The sequence below is a fragment of the Anabrus simplex genome, chromosome 1, assembly GCF_040414725.1.
Source record: "Anabrus simplex isolate iqAnaSimp1 chromosome 1, ASM4041472v1, whole genome shotgun sequence".
In the NCBI taxonomy this organism is placed as follows: Eukaryota; Metazoa; Arthropoda; class Insecta; order Orthoptera; family Tettigoniidae; genus Anabrus; species Anabrus simplex.
Window position 1 is genome coordinate 780580836 of NC_090265.1, and position 21135 is coordinate 780601970.

General features: G+C 39.7%; 1 protein-coding gene across 1 annotated transcript in view; it reads left to right on the top strand.

Moving 5' to 3' along the window:
- Nucleotides 1-1501: 1501 nt before the first annotated feature.
- The window catches only part of LOC136856940 (uncharacterized), a 38943-nt gene continuing 19309 nt past the window's right edge, over nucleotides 1502-21135 (top strand). The window contains exons 1-2 of the mRNA XM_067135215.1: nucleotides 1502-1559; nucleotides 20009-20148. Coding sequence (XP_066991316.1) covers nucleotides 1502-1559; nucleotides 20009-20148 — 198 coding nt within the window. The remainder of the gene's footprint in view (nucleotides 1560-20008; nucleotides 20149-21135) is intronic.

Consider the following 21135-nt stretch of genomic DNA (forward strand, 5'->3'; position numbering starts at 1 on the left):
TCTGTATTACAATTTATTTCATATACTGGCTTTATTTTTATTAGCAATACGATGTTGATATTTTTGTTACAGTCTCTAGTGTGAGGCACTGAAGACTTCCAGTGTCAAGTATTAAAAATAACACCCCTCACCTAAGGTAGCTGGCCTGTCCCCGTAAATTCCTGTCGGAGGAGAGGCGACAGCTTCGCCTCGAGGATGCTTCAAGTGCATGCGTCACCCAAGCGACCTTAAATTTCGCTCTTTCGCGCCGGCAAGGAAACCCAGCTCACTGGAGAAGCTGAACTGCGGCAGTGCGAACGGTTTGTCGAGACAGCTGTACTTGGCTGCACTTAGACGTTCGCAATTTTTTAAGGGTTATAAAAAATCGTTTAAGGAATAATTAGAAAATGTTAATACAAAGTTCCTTACCCCAGCAGCGCTGGGGTAGATGGGGTTCAGTGCACGCCACTGTTAAAACAGAAATATATGCATACGTGCATTGCCGTGTACATTAGGAGTATCTATTGGAATTTAGTATGTTACCGCGCTTTCGTATATCTTTTGTTTGTTAAGCCTTTCCGCAATTGAATTTCTTTGCTCGGCTTGATTTGTATGTATTCTATTCCGATCCTTTCTAATCTGTTGACTTTTGACCATACTTCATTAATTAATATTTCAAAATTTTTACTTTTGGTGAAATACCTTATTTTAATATTAGGTTTTGCAATTTTCGTAAAATACGCTCAGTGTCCTCGCTAAATAATGTTATTATATCCTCGACACGTTTTCAGGTTTGAACTGCCCCACGCTAGTCATGATGCACAAAGATATTCAGTTTTCACAGACATAGCACTTCCATTTATCGGTGCTAGCCCTGGACCTCAGGAAGGAAACCTAAGAAGGCACGATGTAGCGGAATGCCACAGGAGAGAGTCGTGTTGCAGCGAAGTAGTCGCCGTAGTTACATGTGTATATTTCTCTAGAAATAATGGTATTTATTAATTTACCGCTAATTTCACTGTTGATTTTCGTGACAATAATTATTGTCCTTCATTTGGGACAAAAATTGTAATGAAATTTCACGAATACGATTCGTTCACATAACCGGGACTAAATACGTTGGAACGCAGTATTTAAGAATAAAATAAATTGCAAATAGAATATTGTTGATTTGCTTAGTTAATTCACAGAGGATTGCGGACTGAACCCTGAAAGTCATAACTGTCTGTGATGAAGGTTTATTAAGTATATCAATTGTATACTAAACTTACGAATCATTACGTTCACATTTTCGAACACGTACATCTTATCTGTTCATTTTGGCCATGTACTGCGTATTGGGGAGAGATAAGCGACAACAGAGGAGATAGTAATGGATAATCAGCAGTGTTTTGTGGTAATTTACCATACGTCTGTTGTAAGAGACTGGCGTAATGTGATATTATCTAAAACCTGCTCTCCTTGTGGTAAGGTTACTATATAAGAAACGCCGAAGTTCCTTATGCTTATCAGATTGTACACCATGTCTTCTCTTGTTCGTGTTTCTTGCTTGCTGGTCGTGCTGCTAGTCTTCTGGAATGGTAAGTTCTCCCTCATATCCCCTTCGGTCTAAATGTGACATTGCCTCCACTTATTTAAGTCAGGTTCCTTGCTTCACCTACCTCATTCCACCTCCCTTGGTCAACTCTTGCTCTTTTCTGACGTCGATGCTATTAGCTTTGTGAATGTTAGGGAGTCTTTCATTTTCACGGCCTTCGTGGCCGACACCTTCAGTTTTTGAAGTGCCGGTCCTCTTCCTTGTTTCTCTCTGATTAGTGTTAATAGAGGATGGTTACCCACCTGTACTTCCTCTTACATCACTGTCAATACAAACAACCCAAACAATTGTGTTGGGGTTCCCACGTTTCAGAGAGGAAAAGTAGGAACACTTGCATTTACTTTTGGTACAACAACGGATTAGAACATTGGCTGTTGTTTGGTTACCTTCTTTATTTCGATACAGTGAGTCAAAGTTGAACTATAACTCGTATGTGTTTATTTATGAATAGACATGAGGACAATACATGTTCGCATTTTGTGCGTGCAACTATAAATGTACTTCTTGAATTTATTTTTCACAGTTGACTTTACGTCACACCGGCATTAGGAAAGGGCTAGGAGTGGGAAGGAAGCGGCCGTGACCTTAATCAAGGTGCAGTCCCACAGACTAGGTAGCGTATTCCTGAACTTACCACGATATAACAGAGTTTTTGTACATATGTTGCTGGGGCACGTCAAAATAAAAATCATACCATTGTAGATGGAAAATGAAATGAAATGTCGTACGGCTTTTAGTGCCGGGATATCCCAGGACGGGTTCGGGTCGCCAGGTGCAGGTCTTTCTATTTGACGCCCATAGGTGACCTGCGCGTCGTGATGAGGATGAAGACAACACATACATCCAGCTCCCGTTCCGTAGGAATCAACCAATTAAGGTTATAATCCCCGACCCGACCGGGAATCGAACCCGGGACCTCGTGAACCGAAGGCCAGTACGCTGACCGTTCAGCCAACTAGTCGGACACTGTAGACGGAGAGGTAGCAGGACAGTATAAATTATATAGGGTATGTTTGTGTTTCGACTCATTCAATTTGTTGTGGAGAGCTGTGAATTACAAACAAGTTCCGATGTTATCATGGGGCGTCAAAGACGACAGTCTTCGAAAGAATAAATAGAAATATTGAATTTTTATAATAATAGAGGAAAATCACTCCGAGAAGTTGGTACCATAGTAAACAGGAGTCAAACAACTGTAAGGTACGGTATAAATACAGTAGATATAAAAGTACACGCAGCATTAAGAATAAAGACAAAATGAGTAGGACAAAAATGTTAAACTTTTGGGAGAAACACACCAGCAAGAGATCATATCCAGAAACTATTCGAGTTATCTTAAGGAAAAATAACCGGCATGAAAGTTTAGCTAGGAGCAAACCATTTATTAGCGATTATTAGCGAGATTATTGGGAAGAGATGCTTTTGATTTGGATTCCTGTAAACCGTTAATCTGTTAGATTAAAGTAAGTACAATCTCTTTGGAACAGAAGGGAATGTTAGTGACTGCAGGAAACCAAATGAATTGGTGAAACCTATTAATTTAGGTCCAGGTGTCAGACATGATGGAGGTAGTGTAAAACACTGGGGGTGAATGTAACCAGTGGACTAGGAGAGTTGACTTTTCTTGATGGGACAATGGATAAAAAAGTGTATCTAAATATAATGAAAGAACATTTACGACCGAGTGCTCAAAATCTTGAGTTAATTGATCGATTTAAGTATCGTCTACGGAGTGGGCAAACGCCCTTAAAACGTCGACTAACATCTGGGCGGTTCGAGCATCCCCTGGAAGGTGCACAAGTACGAGCCGCTGCTGTCATCCTGACTGTGACCAGACTGAAACGTTAGCTCACTTGCTTGGTATCTGTCCCAAGGGAGCACTGCAAAGAAATAATCGCCATCACAGGGTTAGGTCAGGTCTAGCTTCAGCATTAAGGGAAATGAAGTGGCAAGTTTGTGAATAAGTTCACTGTGTGTCTTCTACGGGGCCGAATAGAAGAGCCGACATCGTTGCCATTCATCAAAAAAAAAAAACAACTCACTGCTTTAGTGTTGGATTCCACCATTCCTTCTGAAAGAGACATTGAGCAGGCGATTGAGGCTGACAGAGAAGAGAGATATATTATTGAACCATGCCTCCCATATGTAAGCCAATATCACAACATCCGCCTTGAGCATTGGTCAGTTAAAGGACTCTTATTTGCTAGCACAGGAGGAACTACAAAACAGATCTGGAATATTTTTAAACAGTTAGGTATCCCCATAAATACACTAAACAGTATCATAATAGGCATTATCAAAGACTCGTTAAGCATTCTGCATTACCACCTTTATGTTTCATATTGTTAATCTAGGCCACTTTGTGTAATAATCCCCTATGGATGTGTTGCATACCGTAAAAGTCCAAGGAGTTTCTATTTGTACATACGAATAGCTTTTTACTTTTTCAAGTTGTAACATTACATATATTAATGTTTTCTTGTAAAATTTAGGATCTTTGTGGTCACAGAGAGCACGTGTGCTGATGTCCTTGTGAAAAAGGATGTGGCTGCTGTATGATTGGCCAAAAGTACTCGAGACACATCTACAGTCATCAAGCTTAAATGTGACAGAAATTGTTGATATTACTTGGAACCAGAAATTAGAAAACACCAGATTAAGAACAAAGATGATCTGGAAAGGCTTTATGCGAAGAATGGGAGAAATTAGATCCAACTTATTACGAACAATTGGTACAATATATGTCTAACCACTTATGAGCCATGAAGAGTGTTAAAAGGCTCCCTACAAAGTATTTACTGCTAAAAACGTTGCTGAGAGAAATTTGCCAGGATCTTGAAAATGTGGCATTGAGGAGTGAGATATTACAAACAGAACAGTGATCAGAAGAAAAAATTGCGGATGTGATGGATCTGTTCGCAGAGAAACCCAGGAGAACAAGAAGGGTGGTCTCGGATGAGGAAGGAGCAAGAGTGAGCCAGGGAATGAAGGAGTATTAGCGTAAAAGGAAAGAACATCAACAGTCTAGGAAGTTGTGTAATCGTAACCTACAGGAGGTTGAAACGATCCTAATGAAATAAAATAATAAAAAATAGGAGTTAATTATTTTGTACCTTAGTAGATAAATATGGTATTTATTAAACTAGGACCAAGACCAAAATAAACTAACACACATATTTTTCGTTGAATAATATAAGTAAGTTTTCTCCCAGGGAATAAGTTATATTTTAACTGACTTTATACGAATCTGAAAGGAACTAATTGCATTTCACAGAGTATAGCTATTTATTACGTTCCGATGCTGAATTGAACGAAATAGAGAGAGTCGTTTCAGAGTCAGAAAATATAAGAATAATACTGTACGTTATACAGCTTCGAAGAAATCAGAACTGAAATTAACGCCAGGAAAACCAAAACTATTTTGAAGATCAAGAAGACTGGGGGAAGTTCTCTCCGGTACACGGAAAAGCTGAATCGTGGACATGTTTCTATGGTTAGAAGATAGGAGAAGCGTTCATAAGGATGGTTCAATGTTTTTCCGTACAGTACTAGATTATAAGAGAGAGGAAATATGCTAGCGTTCTAATAGCAATGTATATAATATTAGATTACTGACCTAACATACTGTGCATAGATCAAATATAGTGCAAACTTGTTTAAAATACGGCGTCATTTGTACCCACTATATGTAGAATGTGGTGCTGGTGGTGATTATTATTTTAAGAGGAAGTACAACTAGGCACTATCCTCTTTATAACACTAATCAGAGAGAAAATATGGAAGGTGTCCGACACTTCTGAAAATGAAGGTATAGGCCAAAGAAAGAGAAGGCCCACAAGGGGAGTGAAAATGTCTCTCTAGGTCTCCAGACGTAATACCGACGGGGTGGGGAAAGAACAAGAGTTGACCAAAAGAGGTCGGATAAGATAGATGAAAATTAGGAGCCTGGAACAAGTAAGTGGAAGCAATACCAGGACTCAGCTAAGGGCCCCGTAGTCGTCAACCCACGGTCCCAAATTAAGATCCCTTCGGGCCCCGTTTAGTCGTCTCTTACTACAGGCAGGGGATACCGTGGATGTTATTCTAGCGCCCCCATGCACGGGGAGACTGTATTTAGAAGGGAGTGTTCTGGCACGCGGTAATAACGTGAGGAAGAATATGATGAACACTGGTTGTCTACTTACCAAGGTGTTCGTTTCCTGTACATTCCCATGAAAAAACTAACAGTAATAGAAATTCAAAAATGGGTCAGATGAAGAAATGTTGTTACCCTACTAGTTTAATCACGAAATACAGCAGAAGTACAGATCAAGTCAGGATAAGTATAAAATTTGCGAAGGAAGCTTTCAGCAATAAATACAACATTCGACATTTTAGTATCGAAATTCGAAAATCATTTTGTTTGGAGAACTTTATACGTAATACATCTACGAGGGATGGCTAATAGGCAAGTGGCAGCTGCTGAAATATGGATATTGAGGAAAATTACCAAAACACCTTGGACAGAGAAGGAGTCCAATATACAGGTCTTAAAAGAAGAGAAGGAGAAGGCAGAACTCTTCGTGGAAATTAAATGAGGAAAATGGAGTTCTTAGGTGATAAATTAAGGCACAATAAGTTTTTGGAAGATATTATTGAAGGAAATATTCATGGGAAGAAGAAAGAAGTACATGGATGACGTAACGAGCAGGATGGGTTTCAAAAGAACTCAAGAGAGCAGCGACAAGATGTAGTCTTTAGTTCATGAAGATGACGAGACCTGAAGTAAAAACTCTAAATAACTGAATTGGTTTCTGAACAGTCAATTATGAAATAACTGCACTTAGTTCATTTTTATTCTACGTAAATGTAAGGAATAAAAAATAAATATTATTGAAAGTGACGCTACATTTTGTTTTGAAACAGATTTAATGTGTTTTATGTACATTTGTTAAGAGCGAAAATATTGGTACAATTTATTGTGGTTCACTGAAAGATTTCTTTATGACATAATCAAGAGGGACGTGGGTACTGAGTTTCTTAATGTCTATCATTTTATTGAGTGTCATAGCATCTCTTCCTATTACAGAGCAGGTTATTTATGAACTGTTTATGTACGTTTTGCCAAAGGTCGACATGATAAACTATAGTTAGAGCCAGTACGATAAGGAGAGTGGCGTACGGCACAAGGTTGGACTGTTGTATGATCATTTACAATTGTTTATTGCTGGGTTCTGCTTGCACATACGATAGTATTACACATCTCATCTTAATTCCTGAGAAACATACAATAAAGTACTCTTAAGAAGATATGACCAACACAAGTCACATACGATACAAATATCAAAATCGTCGTTTCTTGTCTTTACAACACTCAAATATGATCTAAAGTATCGTCTAAGGAACCTTCAATTTCAGCTCCCAAAATATCATAGACGGCTGCACCTACAGCCTAACAGAGACTATTTTGGGTGCAATATATTTCTTGTTGTTCTACTTTCTTTCTTTCTTACACAATTTCCATTAATATTGATAGCTTCCAATCGAATTACCTTTGTTTCCAAAGAGTCCCTCCCGAGATGGAACTCCTTTACTCCCAAAGGCCCTAAGTTTGCTTAAAACGTTCTGAGCGTGTGTGGTAAAAAGTCTATGAAGCAAGATGCCACCCTGCTTACACATAGTTCCAGTGACGATCTCTTCTTTAACAGGTTAGGGGCCACCGGCGGATTGTGTAATTGTATCAGCCTCAGCCCAACGAGGACCATGATTCAGAATATGTCCGACATGCCTACTACCATTCCACAGTAACTGGTATCCCGGCTCTCAGGACCACTTACTAGGCCACTCAACTGTTGCCCATGGTTCACGAACTAGGACGTGACTACATTAACCCACACTATAAATAAAATAAATGTGAAACAAAAAAAAATTGTAAAATATTTGAGAAATTTGCGAACATTTGCAAAATCTCTCCATAAAAATTCTAAAATATTTGAGAAATTTGCGAACATTTCGAAAAGGTGTCAGTAGTTTAATTTAAACAATGTCCAGATCTACTGCAATTGGAAAGGAGTTAAAAGAATGAGACAAATATATTGGAGAATTGGCGTAAAATAGCTGGTAAATATACTGAGGAAGTGGTTGGTGGTTCCGGTCACGTAGCTATCAGCCTGCAATCGAGAGATAGTGGGTTCGAACCCCACTTTCGGACACACTGAAGATGATTTTTGGTGCTTTCCAATTTTCACACCAGGCAAATGCTGGGGTTGTACCTTAATTATGGCCACACCGGTTTCTTCCCAATCCTATCCCGTCGTCGCCATAAGACCTATCTGTATCGGTGCGATGTAAAGAAGCAAATTGTTGTAGCTATTGAAGAGCGTAAGATAAGCAAATCGCCTTGAGCCACAATGAAGTAGGTCTTAATTTACTACTCTATGTAGCCTATGGAGATAGATATATCCAGAAGATATAATCAATTCGATGAAGATTGGACATAATGTAATTTAACTAGAGGAGATCCCATGCATATACGGCACGGCCGCATGTTTTAAAGCGTTATAATGTCTACATACCGAGTCTAGTGAAATGAATCGGAACGTAACAGATTTATTCGTGACTAATGGAATGAATTGAATGAATCGCTCTGCATCGCTGCGACCTCTCTGATTGGTATTCTTTCATTCCTGCATTTGTTTTCCGAGTCAACAAGTAAGCAGGAGGACAAGAGCTATCAAGTAAGCCATTACAGAATTTGTGTGTGTAGTGATATTACATTTTATAAAGTGAAAATAGTTAAAACGCATTATGTAAGCTTTATGCAATATACTTCAAGAAACATCACGTGGAGATTTTTTAAGCGGATATCGTCGGCTTACTTCTAAAACCTCGTATGTTACAATGTTCTTCCTACCCATTAAATTCCTTAACACTGGTCACGCCTCCCAGCCACATATTTATATGCAATCCATCAGAACCTTTTTCGTAGTGTTCATTTTCCTGTGCAAACGTGTAAAGGAAAATGGACCTTACCATAGCGTATTGTAGGGATGTTGTTTTCATGGTGAATTTAAGCACTCCTACAGTTTAACGTATTTAAGGTTCATTTCCCTTTACACATTACCATAGGAGAACGAACACAACGAAAATTGTTTTGATGGACTGTACATCCATATGTGGCTAGGAGGCGTGACCAGTCTTAAGGAAGAAAATGAATAAGAAGTGCATTGGGAGATACGAGGTTTTAGAAGTAAGCCATCGATATATTAGGACCATACGCCATATAGCTATGACGTATGGGACTGTTTTGGTCAAGAGCCAAATGCCACCTCATCTGGAAAAATCCAAAGAAATATATAACTCCAGGCTGATGGGTGAACAAATACCCTTCAGACCATGCGAGGGTCGACCGTACAAAGGAAAGATATAACTGAAGGCTGCTTACCTTGAATACTCGTTAGTAAATCTCTCTTCCAGCTAAGGAACGATACCTTAAAGTACCCCCAACCAGCTATGCGAGGGTTCAGTCGTCCCTGGAAATTTATGGCGTGCACGCCCTTTCCTTTTAAATCGTATCTCGTCCCTTCTGTGGTTTTCTTCAGTGCCGCCACCGTTTGGATATGCACCTTTATTTCCTCCGCCATGGTCATCGTCTGAGATTCAACACGTTCAACGCGCTCGATCACCGTGCCTATCGAGTTTTAGATTCGTTCCTGTTTCTTGACCGCACTGTCCAGTCGTTTTTCTAACTGAAAGAAGTTTCTTTCGCATTGTTCCTTATATGTCGTCTTTTGTCCCACAAATTCGTTATAACGTTCCATCGTTTCGTTACTGGTTTTCCCTAACTTAACATTACATTTTCTTAACTGTTTATTCACCTCTTCTCTCCCTTCCTTACATTATTTTTCTACATACATACATACATTATCATTCAGCGTTCAGTCTGCAAGCCTCTGTGGATTTACTAAACGTCGCCACAATCCTCTATTTCCAACTAGTGCTGTGGCCCCATTCAGTTCTATACCTCTTATCTTTAAATCGTTAGAAGCTGAGTCTAACCATCGTCGTCTTGGTCTCCCTCTATTTCTCTTACCCTCCATCCCAAAATCCATTATTTTCCTAGGTAATCTATCCTCCCCCATCCGCCCCACATGACCCCACCACCGAAGCCGGTTTATGCGTACAGCTTCATTAATCGAGTTCATTCCTAACTTAGCCTTTATCTCCTCATTCTGAGCACCCTCCTGCCATTGTTCCCACATGTTTGTACCAGCAATCATTCTCGCTACTTTCATGTCTGTTACTTCTAACTTATGAATAAGATATCCTGAGTTCACCCAGCTTTCGCTCCCGTAAAGCAAAGTTGGTCTGAAAACAGACCGATGTAAAGATGGTTTCGTCTGGGAGCTGACTTCCTTCTTACTGAATACTGTTTATCGCAACTGTGAGCTCACTGCATTAGCTTTACTACAACTTGATTCAATCTCACTTACTATATTACCATCCTGGGAGAACACAGAACCTAAATACTTGAACCTATCGACCTGTTCTAGCTCTGTATCACCAATCTGACATTCAATTCTGTTGAATTGCATACCTACTGTCATCAATTTAGTCTTCGAAAGGCTCATTTTCATACCATACTCATTGCACCTATTTTCAAGTTCCAAGATATTAGACATCAGGCTTTCGGAACAATCTGCCATTAAGATCAAGTCGTCAGCATAGGCCAGACTGCTTATTACATTTCCACCTAACTGAATCCTCCTTGCCATTTTATACCTTTCAGCAGATGATCCATGTAAACTACGAACAGCAAAGGTGAAAAATTACAGCCTTGTCTAACCCCTGTAAGTACCCTGAACCAGGAACTCATTCTACCATCAATTCTCACCGAAGCCCAATTGTCAACATAAATGTCTTTGATTGATTTTAATAAACTACATTTAATTCGATAGTCCCCCAGTATGGCGAACATTTTTCCCTCGATACCCTATCATATGCTTTCGCTAGATCTACGAAACATAAACACAACTGCGTATTCCTCTCGTAGCAATTTTCAATTATCTGGCACATACTGAAAATCTGATCCTGACAGCCCCTCTGTGGTCTGAAACCACACTGGTTTTCATCCAACTTCCTCTCAACTACTGATCGCACCCTCCCTTCCAAGATGCCAGTGAATACTTTGCCTCGTATACTAATAAGTGAGATATGTCGAAGGTTGTTGCAATCCTTCCTGTTCCCTTGCTTATAGATAGGTGCAGTTACTGCTTTTGTCCAATCTGAAGGTACTTTACCAACACTCCATGCTAATCTTACTACTCTATAAAGCCATTTCATCCCTGCCCTCACATGGTGAATACACTGAGACAATTCTCATCCTAATTCCTCCAACTGCCAAATCTACCCACATCATTTACGTGCCTAACAGAAATTATGTTGCGTGCAATGGTATTCCTGATAAAGAGTCCTACCCCATACTCTGCCCTTCCCTTTTTAACACCCGTCAACTACACTTTATAATCTCCTATCTCTTCCTCTTTATCCCCCCTTACCCGAATATCACTTACTCCTAGCACATCCAGATGCATCCTCTTTGCTGACTCAGCCAGTTCTACTTTCTTTCTTCCATAAGCCCCATTAATATTGATAGCTCCCCATCGAATTCCATTTCGTTCGCCAAGTTGTTCGACTTTGTTGAATAATTTCTTTAACGTTCTCCTTTATTTTTGCCACAAAGGACCGCAACGCTTCCGTATCCATCTTACAAACAATATTCGACGAAAATGAGCCTCCCTCGACTCGAAACTCGGACTAAGAGAGATCACCTCGTAAAGATAAAAATTGTTCCTGTGTTTCTTTAATCCAGCTTCGCTAATTTCCACAATAATCTGAATCAAACCAAATCAAGCCTTTACACGGCTATCTCAAAGTTGCCTAACATAGCATTTTAGGAAGAGTAATCCCCGTTGTTATAGGTCACCGTAAAATTCGAACAAGTAGCCTTTAATCGGATCAACTACATTTTCCGGATTTGTTCAAAAAACAGATGAGCCCGAATTAAATACCAACACAAGTGGTATATGCCAATAAATTAGGCCATCCTTCCAGTATTGAGAGTGATACACCGATTACAGAGGTTAGTGTCGTCCCAAAACTTTCCATATGAACCCAATTTACTGCCATTTAACAACAAATGCTTAGGCCTGAGGTCACCTTTACTGCAAATAGTTAAAACAAGAATCTTATAAAATGACTTAATTTCAATAATGAGGTCTGTTGCTTCAAATACCTCTTGACTTGTACCCATGAATACTTCTACCTGAAGGTTATCAATATTTATTTTCCCTCAGAATTGGGAAATGGACTTGGACTTGATTATATATCCCTACTTGACTTTGGGTATGTCATTTACTATGAATTACTATCATACTTATCGCCAAGTTTATTACAAGCACGACTATGTTTCTATTCGCCTTCGATGTACAGGATTAAATTTAATCTGCCATTCATTCCAGAATACTGTTCCAATATTAGCATCCTATAACAAGAGCACCATAGTGTTCCTTATTATAACTGGCCTGTTCTACAATTTTGAATGTGGCATTACTATGCCTTGAGCCCATTTTCGCAATTATAATCTATCGAAACTGCCTTTCGATAAAGCCGACAATTCATCTTACGTAAAAGCCGAAAATGCCAAAAATGTTGGGCTCCATATGGGACCATGCGCCATATAGCTATAACGAATGGGGCATTTTTGGTTAAGATTCAAATGCCACCTCATCTGGAAAAATTAAAATAAATATATAATTCCAAACTGATGGGTGAACAAATGCGCTTCATACCGTGCGAGGTTCGACCGCACAAAGGAAATATATATGTGCAGACTTGCGACACGACCAGACGTCTATTTCCCTGGAACACTCGTTAGTAAATCTCTCCTCCTACTACCCCCATCCAGCTATGCGAGGGTTCAGTCGTCCCCACTTTAATTTCTATATCTGGTGTTCTAATGGTCATCTGGCATTGGCGATGCGGTCAAAACGTGCAGCTCATAATTTCATGACAGACTATCATGTGCGGAGAGTATTTCGACCGATGATTAGGTTAATATCTTTGTTAAAATAGGGACGCCCCTTCTGGGATTTCCGTTTCTGAGCCTGAGTCTACTGCTAGCGTGGCTACCCTACTGACGCCTACCTTCTCATCTGCGGCGCAATTTGTATAATACTGAATTTTAATAATCATTTATAATTTTGTCAGAGGTATAAGATGCTCACGCACGACTTGCAGATCGTTTACCCCAAGTAATGCAATCATCCCGAAATATCCTCTCTTAAACCAAGTTAGCAAGTTGGCACTATTGTATTTCGGACATTTTTAGTGGGCGGGGCGATTAGAATGTTGTCTTCCCTCTTTGTTCTTTCCTGAGCTAGCTTTGTCTCGTCGGTGATTTTCAAGCCTCAAAGTACTTGAGACAAAGTCGGAGGTCTTGAGCAATCGGATGCAGCACAACTTCCCATACGACTAAAGAAAGCTGATAAACGCCTTGGTTCCCTCAATCAATTACCGATACGTTTACAATAAAATCGGGAAACATCCTCCCTTAACAATAACCAGGGCTGTAGTTGAGGGTACACGCGGGTATAGCCGTATGACCTCTGGTTAACTCCACTCAGTAGAGTACGCCTTCTGATTTATTGCGTTTACTTTCTACTTCGGCTTCTTTTCGTCGTTCTGTGAATGAGTTTCAATTCCCCAGTTACGCTCGTAATGATGAACATGGAAGGTTCAACTTCATGAACAACGTAATCAGCCATCACTTACGTAAGATCATAACTGTTCGTTGTCCCGCTTCATGTCTAAATGGTTAGCGTGGTGGCCTTCAGTCCAGAGAGTCCCAGGTTTGATTCCCGGTGGGGCTGGGATGTTAACTTTCATTTGTTAATTCCGATGGCTCGGTGTGTGTGCGCGTGTGTGCCGTCTTCATCATTAGAATTCATCTTAGGTAGGGTACCAACCTAACAGACGCGCAAGTTGCTTGTACGGAGTCAAATCGAAAGAGCTGCACCGGGTCTCTTCATAGACCTCACGACATTATACACCACTGTTCGTTGCTTACGTCTCCAGCCTTATGTTCGTGCATTCAAATGTCTAACCAGTTGACCGATTAAGCCTGAGAAATACAGGCGGCCCATGAGCGCCGTACTTTCTACTCACCAATGTCCCGCACGCACTAGTGATGCATGAGATGCCTAAACACTTGTTTTCGAAGGAGTGCTACAACGTTCTGTATTGTGGATGTTGTGGAACAAATAGCAGTCATTTTACTGCACACGTTCCATAACAGGGTGCATTTATAAATACGGAAAAGATGCAGAAAAATTAATAAATTATTAATTTATACACATGTAGACATTCCTCTCCATAAAAGAGTTGTTTGTATGAAACAAAAAATTATACTGTTCGGCGAAATACATGAGTAGAACGCAGACGTCTTTTAGGAGCTTCGGCTGCATTCCTATCAGATTCTCCACAGATTAAAATGATGTGTCTGTGTATTCGTCGTTGCTAACATCAGCCATTGCAGATAAGCAAACAGCAAATTTAGTGCTGCTGTACACCAGTACATACACCAGACTAGTATATGCGGTCGAAAACGAGGTTTAGTAATTTAAGGGGTTGCATTAGACGGGTAGCACTGAGGAAAATGCAGCTAGCGACCGTCCGGTTATTATCCCTTCATATTCCGACGCAGTCTGCCTGCCAGAAGTAGTGCTCCTGTGAAAATCAGTCAGTAGATATCCCCTTCATCATTTGTGCATGCGTGATAGTTTTAGGTAGAAAGAACGGCGCTTGCGAGCCGCCGGGTGTGCAAAGACGTGGCTGTAAAATCATCGTACTGCAACATACACTAATTCAGAAGTTTGTTCCAGTGAAAAGTGTGATCGCAAATCCAAAGAGGCACCTTGGATTCTTTCGTAATAAATAGCTGGAAGTAGGTCCAGTAGAAAACTACTGTGTGACGAAATTAAGATTTTCAGACTAAGTATATTCAAATATGGATTTCTGCTTCGTAATCATAAAATGTCTTTTGTTTGCCTGATTTATGCCAAATTGAGGGAGGATTGTTGTAACCCACTAATATTGAATGTCAGAGTGGTCTTACATCCGGGATTTGTCACGCGCTGTCTTACAGAATACGCTGTGAGAATCCATCCATCCATCCATCCATCCATCCATCCATCCATCCATCCATCCATCCATCCATCCATCCATCCATCCATCCATCCATCCATCCATCTGCATTTAGGGTAGTCGCTCAGGTGGTAGATTCCCTATCTGTTTTTTCCTAGCCTTTTCTTAAATGATTTCAAGGAAATTGGAAATTCGTTGAACATCTCTCTTCGTAAAAAATGAAATGGCGTATGGATTTATTTTAGTGCCATGAGTGCCCGAGGACATGTTCGGCTCGCTAGGTGCCGGTCTTTTGATTTGACACCCGTAGGCGACCTGCGCGTCATGATGAGGGTGAAATGATGGTAATGAAGAAGACACAAACACCCAGCCCTCAAGCCATCGAAATTAATCAATGTTGGTTAAAATTCCCGGCAGGGTCGGGAATCGAACCCGGGACCTCTGTGACAAAAGGCCAGCACGCTAACCATTTAGGCATTGAGCTATTGAGGCATCTCTCTTGGTAAATTATTCCATCCCCAACTCCCCTTCTTATAAATGAATATTTTCCCCAATTTGTCCTCTTCAATTTCAACTTTATCTTCATTACTTTTAAAGACACCATTCAATATTATTCGTCTACTAATGTCATTCCATACAATCTGTCCACTGACAGCACGGTACACACTACTTTAACGGGCGAGTTGGCCGTGCGGTTAGGGGTGCGCACTGAGCTTGCATCCGGGAGATAGTGGGTTCGAACCCCAGTGGCGGCAGCCCTGAAGATGGTTTTCCGTGGTTTTCTATTTACACACCAGGCAAATTCTGGGGCTGTACCGTAATTAAGGCCACGGCCGCTTCCTTCTCATTCCTAGGCCTTTCCTATTTCATCATCGCCATAAAACCTGTCTGTGTCGGTGCGACGTAAAGCAAAAAGAAAACATACCACTTAGACTAGCAGCTCGTCTCCTTTCTCCCAAAGCCTTCCCAGCCCAAACTTTGCAACATTTTTGTAACGCTACTCTTTTGTCCGAAATCATCCAGAACAAATCGAGCTGCTTTCCTTTGGATTTTTTTCCAGTTCTTGATTCTAGTATAGGCCTACTTAATGAGGTTCCATACAATGGAACCATACTCTAGTTGGGGTCCTACGAGAGACTTGCATGCCCTCTCCTTTACATCCTTACTACAACCCTCATAATACCTTCATAACCATGTGCAGAGATCTATACCCTTTATTTACAATCCCATTTATGTTATCACCCCAGTGAAGATCTGTCCTTATATTAACTACTAGGTACTTGCATTGATCCCCAAAAAGTAACGTTCACCCAATCAACGCAGTAATTAAAACTGAGAGGACTTTTCATTTAGTGAGAACATATAGCTTGCTGGGCTGAGTGACTCAGACGTTTGAGGCGCTGGCCTTCTGATCCCAACTTGCCAGGTTCGATGCTGTCCAGGTCCAGTGGTATTTGAAGGAGCTAAAATACGTGAGCCTCGTGTCGGAAGATTTACTGGCACGTAAAAGAAACCCTGCGGGACTAAATTCCGGAACATTTGCGTCTCCGAAAACCGTAAAAGTATTAGTGGGACGTAAATCCAACATTATTATAATTATTAACATAAAGCCTACTTTCATGGAATTAACATTAACATAATTTGGTGCCTCCTACGTGAAAATGAGCGACAAAACCAATATAACGCAAAACGAACCTTGAAAACTGTACCGGAATTTCCAGATTTCTTACAATAATGTCATCAGTTGTACATCCGACCAACTACTTTTACGGTTTCTGGAGACGTCGCGGTACCCGTAATTTTGTCCCACAGAATAATCTTTCACGCGGTGCTAAATTTACCCGCACGAGGCTGACGTAGTTGAGCACCTTCAAACGTAATCGATCAGAGCCGGGATCGAACCCATCCAATAAGGGTTCGGAAAGCCAATGCTCTCCCATCTGATCTGCTTACCGGGGTTCTACAGTCCTATTTATAGTGCTGTAAAATATTGTACAAAAATGAAGAGATATTTCTTTCAGTCCGTTTCCGTTGCTAAATTCTCATCGTAGTGATCTTAGGTTCGGACGGTCCCCAGGTAAATTTCCATGAAATCGGAGATTTTAGCCAAGTTTCGTTAACTTATTTAGCTCGAGAATTGGTTGTTTGTTTCGGTTAAATACGACACGCCAAACTACCGACTCCCAAGGAAACTCCTTACCGAATTAATTTCTGAAGAGGAATCAAAACCCTCAGTTTGAGAACAGATACACTTCTCGAGAGAGTACAAACCGTCTGTTTTAATTTCAAACATAATGGAAGGTTATCGATTCCTGGGATACAATTTCACACTTCAGGTACCTTATTTGCGAGTTCATTAGAACAAGAATGATCATACTCGCTACGCTTGCTGAAATAGGGAAGTCACACACAAAGACGGACCGAAAGATTCAGAGCATAATAGGAGCCGAAGCCCATGGTATGCGGCCGAGAAAAGTACAGATATACGGTTAATGTAAAGGCCGAGGACAAAATGTCTATGCCTTTCCTGTTTTAGCTTCGCCTTTCTCTGGAAAACCTGGCATGCTTCTTCCTGAATAGAAAACGCTTCAGAATGTCATTAGGTGTGACCTCCATTTCTCTTAAATCTGTTTCCACTTCGTTGAACCAGGTCTTTTTTATTTTTCTTCTACTGAATTTAGATAATGAACCGCTTGGCAGTCTTCGTGGAATCATATGCATCATGTGCCCATAAAAAGTAACCCTCATTTTTTGGACTGTAACCCTTCCCCTCCATTTGGGGCTGGTCACAGTAATTTAAAGCACATATAAATCAAGGTAATAAGGTAATACTGTAATTAAAGTAATAAACCTGAAGGAACATATGTCAACCGATAACACGTCAATTATAACATCGCAAGTTTCGAAAACATACACATGGCTAGAAGCAAAGATAAGCATGATTACCAACATGACAACTAGAGAAAGGATGTGGGAGGCGGACTGGCATCCCTAAGAGGAGGTGATCTTACGTGACGTTGTAGGGGAAAAAACGTGCGAGCGGTTAACCTGCAGTCTGCATTTATAACAAATGAGGAAATTTTAAACATAGTTGAATAACAGCAATTCAAAATAAGGTCACATGATCAATAAAGAAAAACAAAGGTGAATCGAATCACGAGATTCCTATCGATGGTTCTTCAGAAAACCAAAATTGTAATAAAATATTAAGTTTACATTAAAGAGAATGAGAACAACTTCTGCAATTAAAATTCACAAGGAAAATTTAACAGGGAATATGAAATCAATTACAACAATCTTACAAGGAAAATAGAAAAGGAGCTTTACAGATTAGTACATACAGTTTACAAGGAAAATGCAGCTGCCTTTAGAGTAGCTGTCTTCCTAATACACATCAGCGAGAGACGCAGGACTACTGGAGGCAACCCCGGATGGAAAATTTAATTTTACATTACACAATTAAAAGGTTAATGAAAGGGAATTGCTCCCAAAAGAAAATGTTATGTCTAGCTGACGAGCTAAGGCATTACAAAACAAAACGGCGAAAACCAGGGCCTATGGTAAATTCCGAAGCAAATAAATTTACATGCTAATTTAAAATTTGAGAAAATGAAACATGCTTACTCTGAGGTGGCTGGAGCCGCTGACGGGACCACACTCGACGTGCGTCCGACCGCGAGGACGTACGAAAACCAAAGACGCGGACCAGAGCCCTGCTCCTACCGAGGAAAACACGCAAATAGCCAATCAGGGAAGCTTACTACGATTCGACCCAAAATTTTCGCCAATGAAGAATGTCGTTAATCCGACCAATTAAAACAAATTACCTAATATGGATAAATTCTAGAGGTTTCGATTGCGAAACGCAGCGATTTCGTTATCGAAGCCTCCACGTGGCAATTACAGGGTGATACAAAAGGTTGTTTAACAGATTGCAAGTTATAACAAGCACACTACAGGGGATCTTCAATACCAAGATAATTCCTTCCACCAACACTCATAATAATTAAATAAATATGTCTTTCTTGTGAGTCTTGATAATTCCATTAATATTTTTACATAAAATCACAAAAAACAACAAATATTTTATTGACTTCCACGAAAATGTCTTTGAATGTTTCTTAGTTTTTCTAATGCGATTTCAATTTTTTTTAGCATAATGACAAGACAAAAATTAACATCCACGTTATGAACTTCAGTCCACCGGCGACAGGACGGTATCGGTTATACTCTCCACGTGGTCTTGTCGTCTTCTTTATTCATGGTTGTGTTCGACAAAGCCCAGGATTCTTCTCAAAATCCTTTCCTTGGCCTCCAGTTGTTCAGCGAGTGTTCATTGTGAAACATTCCGCAACGCAAGGACACCGCAGTAGAGGCTCAGCTGTGCATTGAAAGATATATACATTTTATCGTACACACTCGTACTTCGCTGATATGCCATTTCCATTCTTCTTCTTTAAAAATCTATAACCGTTATGTTGTTCAGTCTGCCGAAACTAATGTTGAATAAATAAATCTATAAATTACCTGAATAAGGAAACATTTGGTAATATAATTATAGTAGAAAAATAAACAACTTAATTAAAATAGAATGGCACGTTTCGTTCTTTAAAGAAAGTTTTTTATTAAATCACGCTCAAAAATTTATAAATTATAAACAGAGTCTTTAAGTTCTGTTTAAGTCTTCAAAAACTTGAAATACTTGAAATATGCAACTTACCTTAATGTAGTCCTTACTTCTCTCCATTCTAGAATAGAATGAAAGTTGTTGCAATAGCGGTACTCTGTCGCTGGCTAGTCAGTCCGGTAATCATCCACCACCCCACGCACTCTGCCCTGGCTAGGTCTATGCCACGGCATTACTTTCATTTTTAATGCTCCCTTGATTATTATTATATTAACTTTTTAAACTATGTAGCGGTAATGAAAATGTGTCATGTGTGATAGGAAGGCTTCTATCCACTCTTCCAGGTATTTAAATGCTTATTATTATTATTATTATTATTATTATTATTATTATTATTATTATTATTATTATTATTATTATTATTATTATTATTATTATTATTATTATTATTATTATTGAAGTATTAGTGTTACTGAGCATCAAGGGAAGCTGATTTAAAACATTCATTCTTTTTAGCCACCGTCAGCGCCTTAAAAGGTGAATGGTGAGCCCAAAATGGTTCTCTTCACCTCCGAGCTGTTGATCGTAATTACATACATTTCTTATGCTCCCTCTGCTTCCAGGCGCCAATTGCCAAGACGAAGAAGAGACATCTCCGAACCGTTCTGGGAACCTTGCTTCAACAGCGATGAATTTGTTGCAGGAAGCCGGGAAGATTGACTGGAACCCGCTACAGATGTGCTGGATGAAGATTTCTGAAGAGGTGTGTTGACTCTAGCGACGAGAGTTCCTCTGTTTTCTGTATCGTAAGATGGGTATACATTGTACCACATTTTATAATTCATAAAAAGAAACACTGTGTCAGAACGATAAAACTCTGTAAATATAGTGTCGGGTTAGTAGGAATGAACATGTGTATAATTCAATGACCTAACAATTCTATAACATGTTTTATTGTGATCTAAATACTGATCCGAAGTAACCCATATGAACTGATAACTTCTGAATCATTTCTTATATATTCATATTATTCCATGAATAATGTGACAAGATACAAGGTTTCAGTATGGATTGGCCAATTGCACGGCAAGAGATAAAAGACATATACGGTTTCGCATGAGAAATAACAAAACTTAAAGAATATTTAGATGGAGTTAGCGGGAGACGTGCACGAGAATTGATTGATTTTCTAAATTCTCTGTAACTTGAACAATGTATGTGCTAGGTACCATGGAACTTCGCACACTGTTCTTACCTGTAAACATTAATTAGTTAATTTAGATAAAATGTTTTTGATCATTTTTATTCAATTTTGACTTTTGGTCATATTGCTGTACTTTTTCCTCTTCAACGCCGAGGTCCCGGACCTTGTAATTATTTTTAGTGATTCATAAGACCTCGATGATTAAACGCCTGCAGGCGATTTATAAGTTAATGCCTATTTCGATTTTTTAATAACAAATTAACTTTTCAATTTCAGAATTTCACCGAAAGTGCGTACATAGGGTGTTCGGAAAGAAACAACGTAAACCGGGTATATCAGCGTTAGAAGGTTAGTCATACTGATAAATAATTTGTAGAAAAGGAATTCGATATCTGGCGCCGATTGCATTTAATCAGATTCTGAAGTTGGCCAATCAGATCGTTTCGTGGGCGAATTCAAAAGGGCTTTGCGAGGTGTTGATAAATCTGCACGTGACTTACGACTGGATTTAGAGGCATGTCTAGAAATCAACCTCAAACCCTAACA